Genomic DNA, 22,489 nt, shown 5'->3' on the forward strand with positions numbered 1-22,489 from the left:
ATTATGTAGCTATAAGGTTTTAAACAGAGACCCCATGGAAATAGTTTTATTAGACTTGCTAATTACTCGCGTTGAGTAAGACACAGGCTTTATTCGTTAAATTAAACCGTCGGACCCTACTCTGGCAAATTACACACGATAACATTTCTACGGCCATTTTAAGGGCTGTGGCGATCACACTTGGCTGCATTTCCCGGTATGAATAGCTCACTTGTACCCGGACTATGTGTGCTCACCGGAAATATTAAATACGTAAGGCTATTAGAGACCCTGTCAACATTTTTTTTTCAAAAAGTCGGTGTTAGTGTGCTAGCTCCTCGGATTGATTGACAGTTGGCATATAAGATAAATCAACCTACTATATATTACCAATTGGTAATATCTCATGGATGACACTTTTCCTTCCTAAAACTGAACGTCTATTACTGATTTACTACTATATATTTATCGATTTATTGTTACACAGTAGTAACGAATAAATAGGAGTAGGTAAGTAAAGACACGTATGTTGCAAGTACCTAACAGATATTATCAAGAACATTATTATTGTTTGTATCATTAGTGCTTAAGCGATATGATTTCTCAGCTATGGTGGCAAAGCCATAACGTCGACGATATTGCGCCGTTACGTAACCATTACTCGTTTCACACCTGCGCTGCGACCCGAATTAAAGATTAACGCGAGACGTAGCGCCTGCTAAAATTATACGAGCAACTCGTACGAATGAGTTATGTGCTATTATATTATACTAGGCGTATTCAAAAGATGTATTTTTATGATAATTAAGTGCTGCATAAAGATAAATTGCTTCTTTAAAGTACTGAGAATAAACAGTTTATGTTTATTTAATTTTAATATTGTTTACTATATCTGTATTATTATGTTTATTTTTTTAATCCTTGAATGAATATTTAACATTATAAAGTAATTATAATAAATAAATGAGTATTTACATAAATTTGCATTTGTTCGTTATTATTTTTATCTAATAAATAAATAATGTTTGATACAACTATGATAACTAAAACACGCGACATAACGTTATACGATATGTAACACGTGTAGAAATTCTAATTTGGTTTTCGTATGAGCACACCTTCCGAAATGTCAGCACTTCACTCTACACTACTAGATGGCGTGAGTGTGCTTGAAGTCTGACTCGATGACAGTTCTCTAGTAATTACGTGTCACTTAGGGTTGCTACAAATTTTTGATATTCTCCAAAAATCTCTACTCTTATGTCGACCTATTTATTACATTGATTAACTCTTTAAATTTATTTGTTTGTGCATATAGTTTGTTGAGGATCGCAAGCTTCAGGATTCGATTATTTGTAGGCCAGACGTCTAAAAAATGAAAATAAACTTGCTAAAAATGAAAAAAAACCTGCACTTCAGAATTACGAAAAAAACATTCGTTAAATTGTATTTTTAAGCAAAATGTTGGAATATAGCAAAAATCCAAGCCTCTAATAATGTATAATATTCAAGTAGGTTGTATATGATAAAGCTGGCTGCTGAAAAACATATATTTTATTTCTTCTGATTTGTCATTCTTGTCAATGATTCGATATAATAAAAAGTATCTTTTTGGAATGAATTTTATTTTATTACATTTTATAGTTTATTTTCTCGTTCTCCTGTGGCCATTTCCCAACACAAAATAAATAAAAATACTGAAATGATCATACTGAAATGTCGACCGCGGCGCCACGGACCTAAACCGTCTCAAAATAGTTTAACAGCCCTGCAAATGTAATAAATTGTAGTTATTTGTCGAGAATGTCTTCTATTCGGACAGAATTCCTCAATAGGCAGAAATGCTTATATATTACTGATTTCTTACTGTTATGTAATAAGACAAGGTGATATACACCAACAATATACAACACGATTCTATAAGGATTGTATTCCAACATTTATCTTTTATATAATACTTATAGAAGTAGTAGACGAACATGCAGTCCACCTGATGGTAAGTGGCTACTGCCGCCCATGGACATCTGTAATCAACCCCAAATACGATTACATACCTGAGATGCGCCGTTACCCCTGTGGACTAAGCTTTCAACCAAACCTTTCAAAACAGAACACAGCATCGCTTAACACTGCTGTTATGAGGCAGATATAGATGTGGCGGTGGTGCCGCCGGAGTCGTACCACAAAGAGATTTTTGTCACTTGCCTCTAGTTCATTCTTTAAATTGTAAGAGCGAGAAACGTTATATAAAAAAACTAGTTTTTGTCCGCGGCTTCGCCCGCGTTTAAAAGAAAATAATATGACATACAAACATACATAAAACTGAAAATTCGTACTTTCATTGGAATGAATGTGGCGCTATCTGGCGAAAATTGGTCGTACCAACTTTGAAACCTTCGTGAGCTCATGAACAACAACCTTCCTAAAGATCATCACTTGATGAAATGCATAGTTTACGATCCAATCCTTACTAATATCGATTAAAATAATCGATTTTTTTGGTCCAAAAGATCGATTGTCCGATTAATCGATCTTAGATCGTCATACCTAGTTCCCGTGGGATTTCCGGGATGAAAACTATGTCCTTTCTCGGGTCTCAGACTATTTTTGTAGAAAATTTCAATAAAATCGGTTCAGTGGTTTAGGCGTGAATAAGAGACAAACAGACAGACATACAGAGTTACTTTCGGATTTATAATATTAGTAAGGATATACTTATATTTTTTTAAAATTGAATTACTTAATTCAATACAGTAAATCATGTAAACAAGTTTTTGACGTTAACCTTGTTTTGTCGTGTTTCTAAAAACAAGTTAATGTATATCTTAGGTCAAAGGTGGGCGCCGATGTAACACATAATCTTGCATATTAAACATATTTTTTTGGAGTATTTAGCTTTATTTTGCGAAGTAATTTTTTAAAGCATAATAAAATTATTGTATACCATTTACACCAAAGAAGAATCGCTTTCAACGTATATAAGTACACAATACACACACACACACACACACATACACACACACTTATTTATTTGTAGTATAACGCAGGTAACACCACCAGTTTCCACGCCAAATCTTAAAAGGCGGTTTGTTGGGTTTGTCAAGTTTTGCCATAACCCAGGGGTATTCAGTTTCCTTCAGAATATATTTTGTAATCAGGTGACCTTTTGTGACAGAATATATTTTGCCGAGAATCTATCTCGGTTAATATTTATTTTTTGAGAAGTGTTTATGATGTATCATATTTATTTCAAATTGAAAACAATTTAACGTTACGTATTGAAGATTATTTATGTTAAATTGATTCAACACGTTTCAACTGGATATATTTTTCTAAAGTCAAATTTACTGTTGATTAAATTATTATACGACACGAGTGTTTTTTTAAAAATCAGGGATATGTGAAAGACTTGGGCAATAAAACACCGCGCATAAATTCATAAAACCTCATAGATTCCGAATATCATTTGATTTGCAGCTCTTAACAACAAAACAAAAGTAAACGTAAAAAAAAATACAATACATGTCAAAAATACTGGTTCCACCGGGCACTGTGTTAGCCCGCCTAATTTATTTTATATCTATGGTTTTAAATTTAAGTTAATTCAACTTAAAGTTAAACATTTAACCATCACAAGGTAAAGACGTGTGACCGCGCATGTCTTCCCGGAACCCGATTGTGGTCGGGTTTCCTTATTTCGCCGGTCTCCCCAGAGATTTGTTCAGGATAAGTCGATCTTGACATTTCCAGGCAAACGCAAATTGAATTTGTTTTGTCGGTTGTAGAAAACAGCGTAGGAGGTCTCTGGCCCTGTTAGTGTTATTTCAATTTGAATAAGGTTTACTTGACTGGGTGTTTTATGTGATTTATTTTCTATTTCCAATAAGTTTAGCTGTAACCCTTTTTTGTCCCATTGGGCAGGGGTTTTCTTGACAATTAGAAATTTGATAGAAACGGTATAGTTCGATTGGGAGGTACCATTGCCACACTCTTTTCTAGTAATTGATTTCACTGTGGGTCGACACGGAGTACCACTAAATTTAATTTTTAGTATATTTTATTTTATTAACAAATACTGAAATAAAAGTAGGGTGTATTACTGCGACAGTTATTGCTTAAAGCCTACAGTACACAGGTTTTAAGTGTCTCTAGTTGACTTACTACTACGGTTCAAGAGATAGAGCTTGTGACAGCCGGACAGACAGACAGCAGAGGCTTATTAAAATGGTTCCGTTTTTACCCTTTGGGTACGGAACCCTAAAAATTAAGACATTTTATCAAATCTTCGCAAATGGTTAAAAGCAAAAAGTAATGAAACAAGATTTTAACCACTTCGCTCGTAAATCAAATTGAGAGTCCATTTAGAGCTATTAACAGCCAAATGAGAGGTTAAATTTCTCAAAATTTCCTTAATGTATTTCTACTTCAGAACAAAAATAGAAGATAACTCGACAATTGTGCATTGAAACATAATTATCATGTTTTAAACACCATTAGATACATAGAATTATTTAAATAGTTACTAGCAGGTGATTTAAATATGTGCGTAGTTTCCATGTTTTTTTGTGTATTTTATACAAAGTGGTAGAATTTTTTTTTCAAATGTGTTGGTTTTCGAGGCTGAGTGTAGTTTTTTAGGTCTGCAAATTCGATGTTATAGAATTTGATAATTTATTGTTTTTTTATGGCACCGTTTTATCAGGAGGCGCGGCAGTGCCTCCGCCAAGTCGAGTATTTCTTTCGTTTAGTACTAGTCTGTCGTACTATGGTCGTACTAGCACATTTTCATTTATAAACTTGTGTTATTAGTCGACATACTTAATATATGTTAATTGCACTTTTCATTATCTTATACCTGTTTTTTCGCATTTTTTTAAATGTAATGCCTATAAACATATTTTCTTTTCAATCTGTGCATTGTGCATTTCTTAACGATTAAAATTAAAGGGGTTTTAAAGGAATCATTTTAAAGGAGGAAGTAATTATATCTAAGACGCTCTTTCAACCACTTCTCTTAATTCAAATCGAAAGTCCATTTGGGGCTACTAAAATCCAAATCGTAAGTTAAAATTATGAAATCTTTCTTTCTTTTATTATAATGTTTATCGATTCATTGCTTTCATATCTTTTTAGGAGTCTGTTTAATTCGTAAGTAAAGGGAAACAATTAACATTTGAGTGCGAAAGTAAAAAAGTACTGGTAGCCTAGCCTAGTGACTAGAAATTGAGAGGTAAAGCTCTCAATCGGGACTCCATGCTTCGATCTCTAGATACGCCACTCTGATTTTTCAAAGCAATGTGTTTGTTTATTTTACTCTTTTAAGTGGTCAAGAAAAATGTGGAAGTGAGAAAACCTGCTCGCGAGAAATTTAAAAGGGATTTCAGGGGGTGTTTGAAGACTACCTATTTAAATTTGGCTAATTTGGTGGACAAACTGGCTAATGCGGTGGTTAAACTTATTTAATTTTTAATGGAAACATAGATGGATTGATGATGATTATGAAGATATTGTCCCGTAAAAATTAAAGCCTGTTTGCAACCATTTACAATACAATCATCACTTTATTAGAATAAACGTAATCAAAAAAGAATAATAAATATCTAAAACTAACAAACTGAGTGTTAATTCGGAGATATTAAAAGCCAAATCGGTAGTAAACTGTCCCATTCCGACACGATCTCTTGTACCGACGTCCCATTAAATGTCCCGTTTAATTGCTAGCGAGGTGTTTTATCCCTTACATTCCGTATGGTATAAAGTGAAAAAGAAACATTATATTTTATGTTCTGTCGCGTCTTTGTCATACTGTTGTGACGTCTTCTCTTAATTGGGAACATTTTCCAAAGACAGTTGAGGTCTGAAAATAATAATAAAATTGTATTTGAAGTAACGAAGTTATGCTTTTGATTTTTCCACAGTACTGATATCTTAGTGTCTTTATAGATTAGTAATAGAATGCTATATATCTCTGTATACCAGACAAAATACAAATTTTTGTCTTAATGAAGCTACATTTATATAATTTATAGCATCGAAACTGCATGTTTCGATGCTATAATTGTTTCGATGTTTTATTTTACATACGTAGGGTAATTTACACCATTCTAACGTAATCCTTATAGTTTTAATGCATCTTTACTTGTACAATACTCTTAACCTCATGACAGAAGTTTTAAGAATAGCAATGCGGCTTTCCAGCATAACTTTCGTGATAGCACCATATCTGTGCAGCTTTAGGTAGAACTCCAATTTAATAGATTTCAAAATTTGCACCATTGAAAGCTAAAATATAGATGTAATTTGCCGGCAATGGCCACCTACCATTACCCAGACTGCATGCCCGTTTGTTATCAAGTTCCAAAAACAAGAACCCAAACTACAATTACAGGTGAATCGAATGATCGAGCACACATTCACAGTAACACAGCGGATATCATGTCTGGTGAGTAAATGTTGACAAAACAAACAATCCACTGAGAATGAGCCGGGAATTGGATCCTTGTTTGAATAGTTGTACTCCAATGTCCAGGGTTAACAAGAGAGGATGCTAGAGGGTCCAAAGTGCACGGTGATTTTCGTTGTAAGATTTTTAACTTATCAAGTATTTGTAATCATCAAGATAATTTAAAGTAATTGGTGTTCTGCGTGATTTTGTGTCTATTATAACGAGATAACAATTTAAAAAACAAAAACTCGATTGTTTAAAAAATTATGCCTAAATGCCTATCACATATGATAAAATCCGTTAAACCTTTTGGGCAATAAGACGTGCCAAAATATGTGTGTAACACATAATTCACTCGCATATACGCTCAAAACTTTACCCTGCATAATTGGTTAAAAAATAAATCATAAAGTACATTAATTCTATGAAATAAACCTAAAGAACCCTGTCCATGGGAATAGTCAAAAGCGCATGCAGTATATAATAAATCTAACACATACCAAGAACTTTAGAAAAATGATATATTTCCGCCTACAAGGAATTATTTTAAGCAAAATGTCAGTTCATATTTGCGTAAAATATCTAAACTCAATTCTCCAGTGACTGCAAGATTGTTAAAGTAGAGAACATAACTTATTCATTACATAAGACGTACAGTAATCCTACACGGCGACTGGAATTTTGACATGAATTTTGCATGCACTCAAAAGTTTGAAGCGGCCATAAGCACTTTAATGTCTCAGGTGCGATTTGATTCCTAGTTTCTCTCTGGATACTTCGCTAGTAATTTGTCGTTGCATAAACGTTTGCAGCTCAGATGTTCGGAGTTCTGTAAAATACCAACACGAATCCGAATCTCGATTCCTTACATTTATTACAATCTCGATTACTCTGGGACTAGACGTTAATTGAAATAAATTAATTCACGTTTCGAAAACGTATTAAATTTGTCGTTCAAGATGCTACGAGTACATTACGTATCACATTAATGACAGAATTCCTTATAACAATAGTTCATCTTATACCACCTAGAAAGTGCCATGTTATGTTGACTTTTGAGAGTCACTTAGCAATCGGGTTTCGTGATCACATAATACCTTTGTTACACAGCTGCCATTTGGATTTTTAACATGATCTTCAAATTAAGATAAGTTTTTCGCACTTAAATAGATGAAGTTTGATGAATATTTAATTCTTCACGTAGGCTGACAATTCTACTCATAGACTAGTGGAAAGTCCACGATTTAAATTCTAATCTGTTTAAACTTCAAAACATAAAAACATGAAAAAATCATCATATCTCTTATAACTTGGACACCATGCACTGACCGTGGGCTGTTAGCATACTAATGGGAATATCCACTCTAACATTACGTTCCTGACGTTAGTTATAACGAGATTTTGCAAAATCGACGCAATTCTAATACCAGTTGTTTCAGCCAGTATCACATTGTATTGAACTTTCAGTAGCGAGCAATTATATCTGGATTGAATTGGAAAAGCTTTGATCTGATCTGATTTGAACATAGATATGTTACATGGTTGGTAGGATTAACAAATTAGTTGGTTTATGTCGTAATACAATTCCAGAAGCATTGGTGGTATAAAATTTGAAGGTCGTCTTCTCCGTTCTAAGGTAATATGCGATAATTTATACCTAGTCTCAATGGAAAATGGTCACCAGCGCTTAGAGAGATTTGCAACAACAAAACTACCAAGTCATTACCAGCTTTCATACTCGTACTACCGTGTTCCGATAGTCTAAGTTCGTAGATTCCATTATATGACATGTTGAGAAAACTTTCATAGCGTGATTCAGAAATACTAGTGGTGCTATCTCTTGATGGGTTGCGGAAAGACGACATGATATGGTAGAGCTGACACGATTCATGATCACCGATTTTTGTCTTCCAAGGATCCAAATTTGATCATTTTTATTGCTATTTTTATGCTTGATAACAAATGTGAAATCTGACGATAATAGAATACTGAGTATGATTTATTATGATTAATAAACGTTTTTTCCAAAAAAAAAATACAAACCATTTTGGTCCATGTTTTAGTTCTCATAAAAGATAAATAACTACCATTTCGTCTAATCTAATGCCATAGTTTACCTCAGAGTTAATGACACTAAAACTAAAAGGCTCTTAATTTCAAACTCGCTTTATGATCCACGAGGGCCTTTCTCTGCGGGCATTTTAATTTATGATGATCATTTGAGTAAAAGGTATTTGGGCTCACTAGATGAGATGCCCTTGGATTACATTTATGCTTTTAGGGCGAACCTGTCTTTTTGAGTTGAAGGAAAATTAAACCAACCATTTTGTCAGATGCCTGCCTATTTGCAGGAGCTATTTCTTTTTACCACGCTGTATGTATGTATTTGTATGTAACGGAATCTTTGAACCTGATTTTTACCCATTTGGGTCAGATTACACAGTACACGATTTAAATAATGTTGTCCTATTCTCCTCATCAGGATCGTCAGGATTAAAGATTTATCTTGTGTGATTTTAGCGTAGTAAAACCATTACGTAATCATATTCATTTATTTTACATGTGTGTTAATGAGAATTCTACAAATATCCGCTTATCTTTTGCAATGTATGTTAAATATACGCGTATTACAACAATTAATAAAATTTTCTTTGTTACAGATACACGCAACAGATTTGTGTGGTAAGTTATAAACTTTTCTAACCAAACGTCTTCTAAATCTATCTAAACAAACACTTAGTTAAATATATTTATTGCTTTTTTGTTTTCAAAACTGTTTACAGTATTCACATATTTTTGGCCATTTAATAATCTTGTTACACACAACTGTGGCTGAAGTTTTTTAATTTTCCGTTGACGGCTGTCGCAGGCCTGTAATCAACTTTATAAAAGTGGCGTGTTAAACTTTGGCGGATGTGAACATTTTGCCATTTTGTTTGCAACCACTGATGGTTCACGATCGGGATTAATATTCTACCTATATAATTTATCTATTGGCTAATTTTGATCTTTTGTACGCAAAAAATGGGTAGATTGGTTATGATCGGGAATTAATGATAGAGATTTTGGCCTTCCACTTTATAGTCCTGGGTTCATATCGCTGGCTCAAAATTATAAAATCGTATGAATGGGAGTAGTTAATTATAGTTTCCTTTATAAAGAAAGGAAAACATATTGAGGAAAATTCTTAAATGTCTCTCAATTCTACTAACGCACTTGACTAGTCCGAAAAATGATGATGACTTAAACTTTATTATTCGGAAAGGATTATCATAGGCCACACTGGGACAGTAATAAATTGATTAAGGAATCCTTTATATTTTATAATAACTTTGTAAGGAATATAGGGTTACCTATAAAATACTCTCCTTTACTAACAATTCAACTTATTATACAAAAATAAGATGAAAAGTTAAAACAAAATCAGCTGTCGTGAGCAGCCATGTCGCTACAAATAAAGGCTGGCTTTTATAAAGCTATTTCATCCCCTATATAAGCCCCTTAGATGATATATTTCAAATATCCTGTATAAAATTTCACATTTCGTATAAATAATTTACGTTTAAACGATGCAATGTGTGTCAATCAAAAGAGTAGAATTGCGATGTCCTAAGGCTTTATAGACAGAAATTGATCTACAAAGTTGATCAGCATTCAGATGAATCATCGCTTAACTTTTTACGTTTCCATTAGGAGGCAAATTATGCTGGTCTGAGAGCCTATGCCCAGTTTAAAAACGTCTGATACGTGATTTTTAACATCGGATTGGTACACACATCGTATTACCGCGAATGTGTATGGTCATTGTGAATAAAATCAGTAGCAGTAATCATGAGCAGTGATGCATGAAGATCAATCCCCTCTCGAAACAGAAAGCCTAGTGGTTTAATTTCGGCCTCTATCGATCGACGGGTCCGAGATTCGAATACCAGGCTGTCACCTCTAATTTTTCAAAGTTATATGCATACTAAATAATTGTCTGCTTTAACGATGTAGGAAACCATAGTGTAAAACTTTCATACCTGAGAGATCTTTAAAAAAAGACAAGTTCTCTTAGGTTTGTGAGGTTTGGTGGAAGACTACGGCCTAATTCTTCTCATTCCGAGAGGAGACCCGTGCCCAGCAGTGGAACCGTGTGGAAACCTTCACACCTGAGAGACCTTAAAAAAAAGATAAGATCTCTTAGGTTTGTGATGTTTGGTGGAAGACTACGGCCTAATTCTTTTCATTCTGAGAGGAAACCCGTGCCCAGCAGTGAACAGCAATGGGCTGAGGGCGAATAAAATCTTCCCGATACATCTATGTAATTTCACTAGTGATCTTACTATAGTGTGGCAGAATGATTTTTAATCTGTGGTGCGGTGAGGCGCGGTGCGGCGTGGCGGGAGAAATTGAGTTTCGGCGGGAAGCTAATTGTCATATTCGTCATTGTTATAAAGTTTTTAAGAAAATATATTCCACCAAATGTTTCTTTTATTGTGATACACTCAAGAAATAAAGCTTTATTATAGTTCGCTTGTTTCTCGTAGTTAACGTATGCAAATACAACCCCGTGAGAGATGTAAGCGGCGTTTAATTACTGAATTGAGACTACCAACATATATCTTTGGGGACTAGTACACGTATCTTCATTAACTTAGGCGTATTAATATAGGTACATTTATTTCTTGTGGAGTTTGGTAATGGTTTTACAATACTGAATTGGCTTCATGGAACATGTTACAAATGTGTGCTAGTGTGAATTGGTTCACCCCATACTAGGATTGCCTGTGTCGTGGGTGCCACAGATATACATAAAGACGAAAACAATAATAATCTGAATCATCGTCTGTCTGACCGGGAATCGAACCCGGAATATTTTGCGCGTCAGACCGGTATGGTGAACTGGTGACCGCTCCACCACGCGTGTCCTTTTACCATTAAAATTGGTTAAAAGTAATTTATAACTTGAAGTTTGATTTATACTTCTAGATATAAAATATTATTTATTCGCTTCCTCAAAAATATAATCCGATTTAGTATTTTTACGTACATATCACATTAAAATGTAAATAGTTGCAGGATATTGCAGGCTTCTCATAAAGCGTACGTAATGTATGCAGATCTCGTCCCGCGAGGGATGCGAGCGAGACTTAATTACATCGTAATATTATACCCAGATATTGAGATAGGCACCCAGATAGCCGAGATGACATAAGGTCCAGGGTTTGAATCCCATGATTTTTTTGGAACTTACCACGGTAAAATAAACACCATTTTATTTTTATATAATATAAGAGTAGCACACGAGCATGCAGTCCACCTGATGGTAAGTGGCTACTGCCGCCCATGGACATCTGTAATCAACCCCAGATAGGATTTGATATTCCTCCCTGTGGTCGGCCACAGATGCGCCGCTACCCCTAAGGACTAAGCTGGAACGCCTCGGAAAAGTCTGTCTCCCTTACTCGTACCACACCCTTCAAACCGGAACACAGCAGCGCCTAACACTGCTGTTATTAGGTAGAAATAGGTTATTAGGTACAAACCTTGTTTCCATATACACGTAAACATGAAGTTTATAGAAAATAAAGTTCCTAAATGTAGACCCATGCCAGCAGTGGGATGTAATCCCACTCATTTCTGGCCCTACACTCATATATTTATTTCTATACATTTTATTAATTATAGTTGATCATACGATATTTAGTTTCAAAAATGCCTTTAATTTAATATTAAAAATTTAATTTCATAAATGTTTTAGAAAACAAAAGCAATTTTGTTAACTTGCAATAATGAGGTTTTCTTAATCATAATATTATCTATATTGATTGTAGCTTTACATTAAATACTCGTTTTATTTTTATATTATATTTTTCTCGATATTTTTTTCAAATTGGTTTGTAATTATACAATAACCAAACCATTGTTCAATTATTCGGCATTTAAGACATTTATGCACGTACTTACATTAATTATTTTAGTAATGTAATCCCTATTAGGAAAACAGTGCTATACAAAGTATGTAGAACAAGGTACTAGGCATGCATACGTATGATAATCAAGGGCATTGGCGATCAGGGATGACCGCTGACGTCATCGGGTCAATGTCAGTCAGACGTGACGTGACCGGCGTACCCACTGCCCGCTTAGTTTATCCTGTAGCCCTCTACCACCAAATATGATAGAACAAAGAATCATAAACTAGTGTAACTAGCTATAAATTGATCCCGGTTTCATGCTAGACATCATTCATACACTATACATTGTAGTGAAGTGAAGTGAAACCGAAACTGAAAATGAAGGTGTTCATTCTGTCGTGTTTGGCTTTGAGCGTCTTAGCTGAACCTCCTCGCTTCAGACCTGCGAGGTTTAGGTACCAGCGACTAGAATTAGTGCCGACCACGACAGACACTCCTATGGAGACAACAACGGATACTGATGCCAGCGGACCGTACCCTCCATCAGGATGGAAGCCGGCAGGACAAGCATTCGAGTTGCCGACAACGACCCAATCACCATCAGACACTTACGGACCACCTCAAGCGAGTGGTCCCTACCCACCAGCTGGATGGAAGCCGGCCGGACAACCCTTCACTTTGCCCCAAGAGCAGCAGCTACCTTCAACAAGTTACGGCGTTCCTGACAACACATACGGCGTCCCCGACAATACATACGGCGTACCGACCGACGCTCCGACCACCGACAATCCTCAAGCGGAGAAACTCGACGGTCCAGTAGAAGTCCAGAAGAGTGTCGGCACTTACTACATCTTGCTCCCGAATGGCCAGCTGCAACGCGTCCAGTTTGTGACGGAGAATGATATCCAGAACATGAAGTACACCGCGCGGTTGGAGCTGCGTGATCGTGCGCCACTCTATGTCTTCAGGAATTAATTTTGTGTCTATTGTTTGAAGGTTAAATAAATTATTACAGCTTAAAGGTGTTAGAGCTAAAGTGAATCTTTTTGTTACTCTTTGTTCACTAATCACCAATCTAGTTATTAGCCCTTAAAGTCCACTTGTAGACATAGCTCTCAACTTTTGATTGTGAGTATTGATGCATGGTGCAAAGGTGCAAATAAATTAAAGTATAATGGGAAATTATAGTGGTTCCGTATAATACGAAATAATGTGATGGTCCAGCCTTTGTCTGTTAACTTGGTTGCAACACTATGTCCTACGGCTGGACACAAATCTTGAGGGAGATCTGAAACATACTCAAACTCATGATATCCTAGTGGTTGAAACTCCGCCGCACAATCGGCGGATCCAAGGATCGAATCCCAAACAAGCACCTGATTAGCATTATGTGTATTAAAAAGTGATAATCACTTACTTCAAGGGTGAAGGAACAAAACAAAGACAAAACCTACAGAACTGTGTGTTTTTTCAAAAAAGTTCTCTAAGATGTGTTTACCAATTCGCATTTGTTTGGGCTATTGCCGTGGCCTATGGCCTAACCCTTCTCACTGAGAGAAGAAACCCTTGCTCAGCAGTGGGCCAGTGTGTTGACTTTAACCAGTAACATTTTCAATGCGGATTGGTTGTTTTCTTATAGATCTTGAGCAAGTTATAATTATCCTAGACATGAATAGCAGGACTTTCTTATTAGGATATTTACGATTTCTCCTAAGTTTAGCGCGTGTTTTCTCTAGGGAGGTGATGCAGTATCCCGTATAAGTGTAATATACATCGTAAACACTGCTTAGTATTTAGTTTCCAATCTTTGGAATGCAAATGTTGTATTAATTATGCATAAATAATAAAAATAATAACTTAAATAACGTAGCTTTATTATATTACATAATTAATCATATTGAATTTTATTATACGTAGTAACAAGTATCTTTTTCGATAGCCACTTTACTATCAAAACATATTTGGTAGTAATTGTGATAAGGCGTAGATCAAGTACATTGTCAGTAATTTTGTACAGTCTATAATGATACCTTCAAACATAGTATTTATACATACATATTGATAAAGTTAATGTCTTCGAGTAGGCTTTTCTTTTTGTAGACGACCTGAAAACAAATTGGAGAATTATTAAAAAAACCATTCACCTATTTCAACATATAGTCTATTTCAAGCCGTTTGTTCTGCAGAGAGGGCCAAAGAATAAGACATAACATACTTATAAACATACACACAGACAAAAAACATTCCCTTCCACCGTCGAATAAAAATTACACACTATTTCTGGTTGTTAATGCTCGTGATATATATGTCGGAGTGGTCACCTGTGACGTCATCAAATGGGTACTTCAGAACACAAGCTACACCTAAAGCACTTGGTGGAGCTTCGACAGAGTCTCGGTGCGGCGGTCGTAAGGGTCTAACGCATACAGAGCGACTTGGGAACTGACGAGTGAAATTGACTCGCGCGCGCCGAGGAACTGACTCCGTTTTTATAGTGTCCATTTAGTTGTAGTTGGATTAATTAGAATATTCTCAGTAAAGTTTACCATGACAAATATGAAGTAACAAAGATGTCGGTTCGGGAATACACATAATATCAACTAATTCGGCCATCCTGTTCCGACATATATATAAGGCTTGTGAGTTGAAAGAGCTGAGTTATGATGGCGCAAATAACCAATAAGACGAAGAAAAGTACTTGATTGTATAGCGAGGGCAAATTAGAACGTGTGCTCAATACAATGACACTCGGATGAGAGCCCTAATTGACACATGCGACACTTTAAAAGTACGAGCATTAGTTCCTGTAAACTTGAATAGTTCGAATAGACGCTTTTAAATTGACATTTTTCATTCCAATTTAGTATATTAACCGCACAAGGACTAGGAAAAGAAGGTACAATTTTGAAAGTGGTAGAATAATTTATGGGTGGACTCCGAAGGCACCACCCATCACTTCACGTACCTTTGCAAATTTTCTTTACACCTGTCAGGCATTTCGTTTCCTGAAGATATTTTCCTTCACTGTTTAAGCAAGTGATCAGTAATAAGTACTTTTTAATGTACACATTACGAATAGATTTTATTTTCTATAATGTTTGTTTTCAATTAGGTACTTTACCATGTACAAAAACTTATAAAATACCCTTGAAAATCAGCGGTGGCGTGCCTGGGACACGAACCTTGAACCGCTCGATTGAGAGGAGATTGAAAGCAACATGATAAGCAGTTACTGCTTTTACGACATGATTGGCGATATTATATTACATATCCATTTCGCGTGAGTGCCTCTAATCTGTCGTGTGTGATAATTGACACTTGTATGATCATTATAATTTGCGATTCGCTAGCATTAGACGTGGCATCTGATATTGATGTTATAATGTCCTAATTAACATTTGTGGTTTATTGCTACTAGTGCAATTTAGGCGTAATTAGAAATAAATTATTCACTCGTAATAAACATAGTCACTGAGCCACGTAGTACGTGGTTTTGTGAGTATTATGAACAAACATAACCTTCCTTACTTCTCTTCCAACCAGAACACAACAGCGCTTAACACTGCTGTCAACAGACAGAAATTGATGTGGCGGTGGTGCCGGAATCGAACCACAAAATTCTACCTTATATTACTTATATCAACTTACGATAAAGTGCCAGCCCTTCAAAGTAATTGTCCTTAATGAGCCAAAGGTTGATGATCCACTGCACCACGCCTCTGCAGCTTCCATACGCGAACATGAGGGATATCCACGTGGTGTCCTCATTGTGTGACACGAGAGAACTGTTTCGTAGAGGAAGCTCCTGACTGATCCAGTGGAGCTGGTGGTCTGTGTTGATGTAGTTTAGTATTTCCACTGTAAAGACAAGTGGCTGAGTCTTTTGATGAACGAGATTTATGTGCCTGCATGTTTATTTACATTTTTGATTGAAACGTCGAACGAGCGCACATCTACTTGAAGGTTATAAGTTACTGCCGTTCTTCGTGATCTATAACCGATTGTAGATAGGATTGAGTCCTATCTGAGTCCGTCCTATCAGTAAGTGAGTCATAAGCGTTGTTACCCCTGAATATTTACTTGCAACGCGTTGTATAAGAATCTCCATTAATTTATTCAAATTAAAACTCAGTACAACTAATGTGTTTTGGTCAAAAAGATAAGAAACTTTCTTACATGAGTCTTTCTTAATTATTACTCAGGGGTAGAAACGAATCAGTGATCGAACTGAGGGAGGACTTCAATCCTATTTGGGTTTGATCAGATAGACTGTACGCTGGTTTGCTATTTCAGTAATATAAAAATTAGTACCTTCAGTTCTCGTATAGTTCATGTCTTCCAAAAACAACACCATGAAGATAATATCCACTGCAAGCGTCGCTAAGCCAGTGAGGGTGAAGGGTAGTAGCGTCATGTAAAACCCACAGGACCTTTGCCCTTGTGACACATTGATTATGCTCAGGAACAGCCAAATTATATGCAGTGATAGCGAAATTTGCATTTTTCTGAAAATGTGTTAATGGTCTAGAATTTAAAGTTTCAGGGGATTTTCTCTCTTTTTGAAAGGTAAAAATAAATATGAAGGACGGTCTACGAGTATTAAGGTAATTTAATTTCAAGTAATTAAATTCGTCTTTTTAAACTGTAGCCATTATAGACGACGTAGAGTTCTAACACATTCAATACATAATCCTCCTATCCTTCAGGTATAGCCTCACACTAGGAATTTTATGAGTCGTGGGTAGACCGATAATCACAAAAATACAAATACATTGTATTACTATTGTTGTACCCAGATTCAGAAGAGATATCTAAATAGATCATTTAAACTGGCCGGGTATCGAATTCAGAAATCTCCGGTTGTCGGATCAATATGTTGACCGCAGTCTCCGAGTCGCCATCGTACCATTTAAATGTTTTGAGATTTCTTTTTTATTGCAACTATTAATATGCAAGAAAAGATTATAGTTACGCATGCTCTAAAAGCTTTCAGAGTAATTATATCTACGTATTTGTGAAAAAGTTGATGTCATTAAATAACAAATAGCTTTCAGAAAGTTGGGCGGTTTACGTTGGGATAGGTTAGTTGTCGCCAAAGTTACTGAACAAACTAAGTGGTCGCGTCTTACGCTAACTTTGTAGAACCTTCGACTTCATAACATGTTAACTGCGTTAAAATACATTATAATTAACAAGTTAGTATAGTATTTCGCAAGAGTTTATCTATAATATTTGCATAACTTTCTATGCGACATGAAACAACTAAGATTAAAGACTTATTTCATAATTAAATGAACAGATGCTTCAAACATACCCATTCTATCAAAAGATATGTTTTTATTTATAACACGACTTATTAACCAAAATGTCGATGTATTAAATCTTTCATAATATCAAGACCCACACACACTAATTGAAATAGTCAAGATGATTAATATGCATGCATTTAAAGTAATTTACTATTATCTAGATAACGAAGGCAGAGTCTGGATTTAATTAAAAGGTAAAGCAAATCATAAAGGCATAAGTAACAATAACGAAGAAGGCAGAAAAATGGCAAACATAACTGTACCTTCGAAAACTAGAAGCGATAGGATTAACAACTGGCCACATTATATTTGAGTAAGTGATTTTATGATGCCCCTTGAACGTGAAGTTGTAGAAAAAAATCCTTCCGCAGGCTTCGGGGTCGTAAAGGTACAATAGCTTCATTAAGGTCAGCTCCCGGAGCTCAGTGGACTTCGGAGAGAACTGACATTCGAGGGTGGACCAGCTGATTGTTACACATATTATTGCTGGAATAAAATTGAATAAAACAATATCTAGAGAATTATTATGAAAACTAAAACCTGATTGCTTAATAATTATATAGCCTTTGTGATTGCTACATTTTCGACGAATTCAACGACAATGCATAATATGTAGAAACCGCATGATACTTATATAGTTGTTCGGGCTGCAGGGCTACTAAACATGGGCCATACCGAGTACATATACATACGTTCGAAAATAATGATTTTGTTAAAGTTCGAGGATAATGATCCTCCACTGTCCGCTAAAAAGTTGAACATAAAGTAAACTATAAAATAAATTTAGTTTCAACCAATTTTTTTAAAAATGTAAATACAGTGACAATAATTTTTAAATTATCATCATATTTATATGATCTGAACATTTATATATTACGTTCAATTAGAAAGAGTGAAGAAAATATAGTGTAAGTCATTTATTGCGCTATTTTCGGTCTAAGATCCAGTCAGAATTACTTTAATTGGCCACTGCACGACGCTATCTTTTGAATATTCTCATGGATTCTTAGTAACATAGGTCAAACTTATTTTTCATTAGAAACAAAAAGCATGTAAGGTGCAATAATTTCCACACTTTCCTTTTAGAACACTAAAATGAAGGTTCATTTCAAAACGGTCGGTACAAAATTAAAAATATACATTTTCGCTTGCAATTTCGTCTGAGAATGTGTAATTTCACTTTTTCTGCTCTTTCACTAATATTATGCTACTCTCCTATATTCTCTAAAGGTAATGAAAAATGAGCACTGCACGGTCGTTTCAGGTAAATTTAAAAGGGTAAAAGGTTATTGCGAAAAAGCACAATTACTTTAACAACAGCTGATGAAACTTACTTTGGTACAAAATTAACAATAGCGTCCAAACTTCGAGAGAGTTCGCCATTTAACAAATTCCAATCCAATTGAAAATCAATCTCGGATACCATCTTAAGTTGTGAACGAGAAAATCTAGTAACAAACAATTTCAAGCAGGCCGTGAACCAATTTGCTGTCCCCGAAATTGCTTCATCCCGTGTTTTGATTACCAAGTCCGAAATTAATGGCCGTCCCTTAGTCGCCAGTGATAATGAAAAATTTAATACCATCTTCCGTTCAAATTGAATTTCTTTAGAATAGAGCACTTTTATTTCATTTCGCCTCACGGAAGTGGCAATACTCGTGATAAATTGTCTCTCATCCGACTGCCATATTTAAGATTCCCAGAGCGTTGAGCGTTTACCTTGCCGTAATAATATTTCAAGGATATTTGGTTTAATTTACCGCGGTAGATTTGGAAAATAAATTATTCGGTGTTAAGTGCATATTATGATTTATTCAAAGAATAAGGGTCTGTAAGGTTTTCTCACAAACGGCTTCTTCTCCCCAGTCCTGAAGTAAAGTACCTTATCATCCCACGGCTCCTCGTATTTTGCTTCAGGGATTGGGGACTTTTCTTCCAGTATTAATTTCCGCTTGACCTCTCGCCTCTTAATCCTGCCTCTAATCCCACGGATGCTTCTGCAGCAGTATATGTTTATAGCGAGGAAGACGACTCCTCTCATCCAGCAAATGGACGCCGCCATGGGTAGCCACCCACCGAATCCATCGGGGTTTTTCAGCTTCATTTCTACACTCCATCCACTGTACCTCAGGATCATACCTTTGGTCAAGCTTTGTTGGATGTGGGCGATGTACACGATAGCCATCGATAAGTCGAAGATGACCATAAATATTGACGTGTAGAAAAAAGCGCCGAGACCGATTTTCAAGAACCGTTCGCTACTAATATCGCGCATCAGTTTAAAACCGATGGCGACAAGTAACCAGATCACGTGGAAGATAATACTGAGTTCTATATATCTGAAACAAAACAAAAAAAAACTACTTAAACATATTATTTTCAAACTTTATTTAACTGTTAATAAATGTTATCAATTTGGAACGTAATTTAAGATAGTGCATTTATGTTTCATGAATTGTGTGTATGACAATCGTCAAAATTTAATCAAATCCAATTTACGCAAGTCCATGTATAAAGGTATTATAAACAATAAGATCTAATTAATATGTTGATAGTAAATCATAAGGTTTTGGCGAGGCGAGGAATGTCTTACCTTCTAGTCTTAGCTGTGAGCCTGGTAGAAACGGTGACTTCAGCAGGTACCCACTTGATGGGCAGTACATCCAGACCACCTGTATAATCACTGAGTTGCAGGTTCGAGATGGTGCGCGAGGCCCGCAGGTTGTAACCACATGCTTGCGAGTCGAACAGATACATAATTCGGGCTAGTTTGTCGTAGTCGTGAGTCGCGTGCTCGGGCGACCACAAACAGTATTGGATTGTAGACGCCCCGACGAATACCAATATGCCTGGAAATATTGTTAGTTGAAAGCGGTTATTGTTGCATTTAATAATTAAATTTAGTGTAGCTGTAGGGAAAACAGTGATCGAATCTTAGGCACGCATCTCTGATTTTTCAAAGTTTAGTGCGTATATTAAATTATTTATCGCTTGCTATAACTGTGAAGGAAAACAAGATGAGCAACTAACTCTCTTGAATTCAAAAATACGTTCTGTTCGAATAGGGAACTAACCCGGAAACTTTTGCATACGAAAATGCAACGGTCATTACAATATTAAAATAAAGTTAACGTACATCCACACAAGCCCATTATTCTCAGTTAAACATAATTACCCACAATGTTGGTCGAAATGAAAATGCAAATTAATTTAATAAAACTTACGCTTCAAACAAATAGAATTTCCAAATTGTTTCTTGAATCATTAAAACAAATTGTCATCTCCACTGTAGCACTAACATTAATCAAATTTAACTCTGACGGAAACTAGGAAACTTTGCTCGCTTTATTGAATGAGCAATTATACTTCACAATTTGGGAATGAATGACAGAATTATTTTAAGCGACAAAATTTGAAGCTTTAGCTTTATACACGTTAGCAGAAAATGATATATACGCTTCAAGAATCTGTTGTGTTTTGAGTATTCTGTTAGTTTTACGATCATGCAGTTTGTTTGTCACAGTCCTCTAGCTACAAAATTGATGTATTGCTTTAGTGTTTAAATCTTTTAGTGAAAACTAGTTTATAGTTATTAGTTTTGTAGTATTATGCAAAGAAGACCAAAGATACGTTGCTTATCTTGAGGACTAATTTGGACGCCTCGTAAAATGTCAATTGTGACAGAGTATAAAATAGGTATTTAGGCATTAGTAGTGATAGGTGTAAAATAATAAATCTATCACTCTATAATACAAAATCTATATACATTTTGATTATTGTTGCGTATTTATAAACACACAATGTCGTACTTTGTGAATTGACTTAGGAGGCACCACTAGCACACCTGTTTCTGCAGGGTGTGGCAAGGAAAATACACTTTCATGACACGCTCTAATTTTTATCGGTCGCAAATGTCTGTTACCGATCTCAGGTAGGACGCCAATTGTATCTGGTGTTAATTATGAAAGTCCAATGTCCATGGGCGGTAGTGGCTACTTACCATCAGATGGACTGCTTGTTCAACTGCTACTCCTATATTATAAGAGGAAACTTACATTGCACGATGAAATAGTTGCATATACACCCAGATGCTTTCCTATCTTTCGGGAGCAGTACTATTGTCTTCTCAGGGGGTATTACTTCATGAGATAACATGGCTTATCAAGATTATTTAATAATTCCAAGCTTAATAATAATTATAATTCTTAAATCATTTATTTTGTCAAAAGTAGTGAAAGTGTCACTTTTATGATCAGATTCGACGTTCATTTTTTAATGATTTCAAAAACGAACAGGTTTTTATTGCAAGTAAATAAGATATTATGTAGGTCACATATATTTTTTCCTCATATTGTAATACACATCTTTCTTTTAGTATGTGTTGTAAAATATATCCGACGCATATAAATTTAATTTAATTACAACCTTTAAGAACGTTCTTGCTAGACTCATTTACTTCATAGTTAAAACTGTAAATATTTCACAAAGTAACGAAATACTTACAATACACCGCACTATTTATTACAACAAATTTGTTGTTACGGAAACTACCATAAAAGACATCGGGTCAGATATTTGTATCCATTTTAGGTATAAGTTTAATGCCTGGACTTGTTCGCATTGTAGGTTTATCGGTTCAATTTTAACTTTGAACAAGTTTCTGTAAGTTCAGTATTGCAGTTGTCCAGTTAGTTAAATGTACTGATTTTATGGCTTTGTGCCAGACGTTGAATCGATCTAGACCAAACATACTAAAATAATATATTTGTTTTGTAATACATAAATAATAAAATACCATTCATATGTCAGATTGCTGACAAGTTTTAACATTTCCTATCACATAATAATAATTAAGA

General features: G+C 35.3%; 4 protein-coding genes across 4 annotated transcripts in view; 2 read left to right on the forward strand and 2 right to left on the reverse strand.

The window, feature by feature from the left end:
• Positions 1 to 22,489, forward strand: part of gogo (thrombospondin-1 like protein golden goal) — a 238,814-nt gene that overhangs the window by 93,642 nt on the left and 122,683 nt on the right. The window contains exon 3 of the mRNA XM_073076862.1: positions 9,085 to 9,106. The gene's annotated coding sequence lies outside the window, so the exon portion shown is untranslated. The remainder of the gene's footprint in view (positions 1 to 9,084; positions 9,107 to 22,489) is intronic.
• LOC140744666 (uncharacterized) lies at positions 12,331 to 13,365 on the forward strand. Its single transcript, XM_073076278.1, has one exon. The coding sequence runs from the start codon at positions 12,703 to 12,705 to the stop codon at positions 13,297 to 13,299; it is 597 nt and encodes a 198-aa protein (XP_072932379.1). The 5' UTR covers positions 12,331 to 12,702; the 3' UTR covers positions 13,300 to 13,365.
• On the reverse strand, positions 14,254 to 16,825 carry LOC140744667 (uncharacterized). The gene is made up of 3 exons (XM_073076279.1): positions 16,636 to 16,825; positions 15,973 to 16,182; positions 14,254 to 14,429 (listed from the first exon to the last, which is right to left on the reverse strand). Exons 1-3 carry the CDS (start codon positions 16,823 to 16,825, stop codon positions 14,392 to 14,394), a joined length of 438 nt encoding a protein of 145 aa, XP_072932380.1. The 3' UTR covers positions 14,254 to 14,391.
• On the reverse strand, positions 19,017 to 21,801 carry LOC140744668 (uncharacterized). Its single transcript, XM_073076280.1, has 3 exons — positions 21,689 to 21,801; positions 20,227 to 20,482; positions 19,017 to 19,972 (listed from the first exon to the last, which is right to left on the reverse strand). The coding sequence occupies exons 1-3, from the start codon at positions 21,786 to 21,788 to the stop codon at positions 19,444 to 19,446; spliced, it is 885 nt and encodes a 294-aa protein (XP_072932381.1). The 5' UTR covers positions 21,789 to 21,801; the 3' UTR covers positions 19,017 to 19,443.

Source organism: Epargyreus clarus, unplaced genomic scaffold (genome assembly GCF_041222505.1).
Source record: "Epargyreus clarus isolate Ecla_fem2 unplaced genomic scaffold, WU_Ecla_fem_2.2 ptg000009l, whole genome shotgun sequence".
Classification (NCBI taxonomy): domain Eukaryota; kingdom Metazoa; phylum Arthropoda; class Insecta; order Lepidoptera; family Hesperiidae; genus Epargyreus; species Epargyreus clarus.

Excerpts from the sequence above, each read along its gene's own strand:
- LOC140744667 (XM_073076279.1), bottom strand. The coding sequence starts at position 16,825 with ATGCAAATTTCGCTATCACTGCATATAATTTGGCTGTTCCTGAGCATA. Across the intron at positions 16,183-16,635 it reads GAACTATACGAGAACTGAAG|TGGAAATACTAAACTACATC; the intron begins GTACTAATTTTT and ends TTGTCTTTACAG. Across the intron at positions 14,430-15,972 it reads TGAAGGGCTGGCACTTTATC|GTCGTCTACAAAAAGAAAAG; the intron begins GTAAGTTGATAT and ends ATTTGTTTTCAG.
- LOC140744668 (XM_073076280.1), bottom strand. The coding sequence starts at position 21,788 with ATGTTATCTCATGAAGTAATACCCCCTGAGAAGACAATAGTACTGCTC. Across the intron at positions 20,483-21,688 it reads CAACTATTTCATCGTGCAAT|GCATATTGGTATTCGTCGGG; the intron begins GTAAGTTTCCTC and ends CAATATTTCCAG. Across the intron at positions 19,973-20,226 it reads CTCACAGCTAAGACTAGAAG|ATATATAGAACTCAGTATTA; the intron begins GTAAGACATTCC and ends GTTTTGTTTCAG.
- LOC140744666 (XM_073076278.1), top strand. The coding sequence starts at position 12,703 with ATGAAGGTGTTCATTCTGTCGTGTTTGGCTTTGAGCGTCTTAGCTGAA.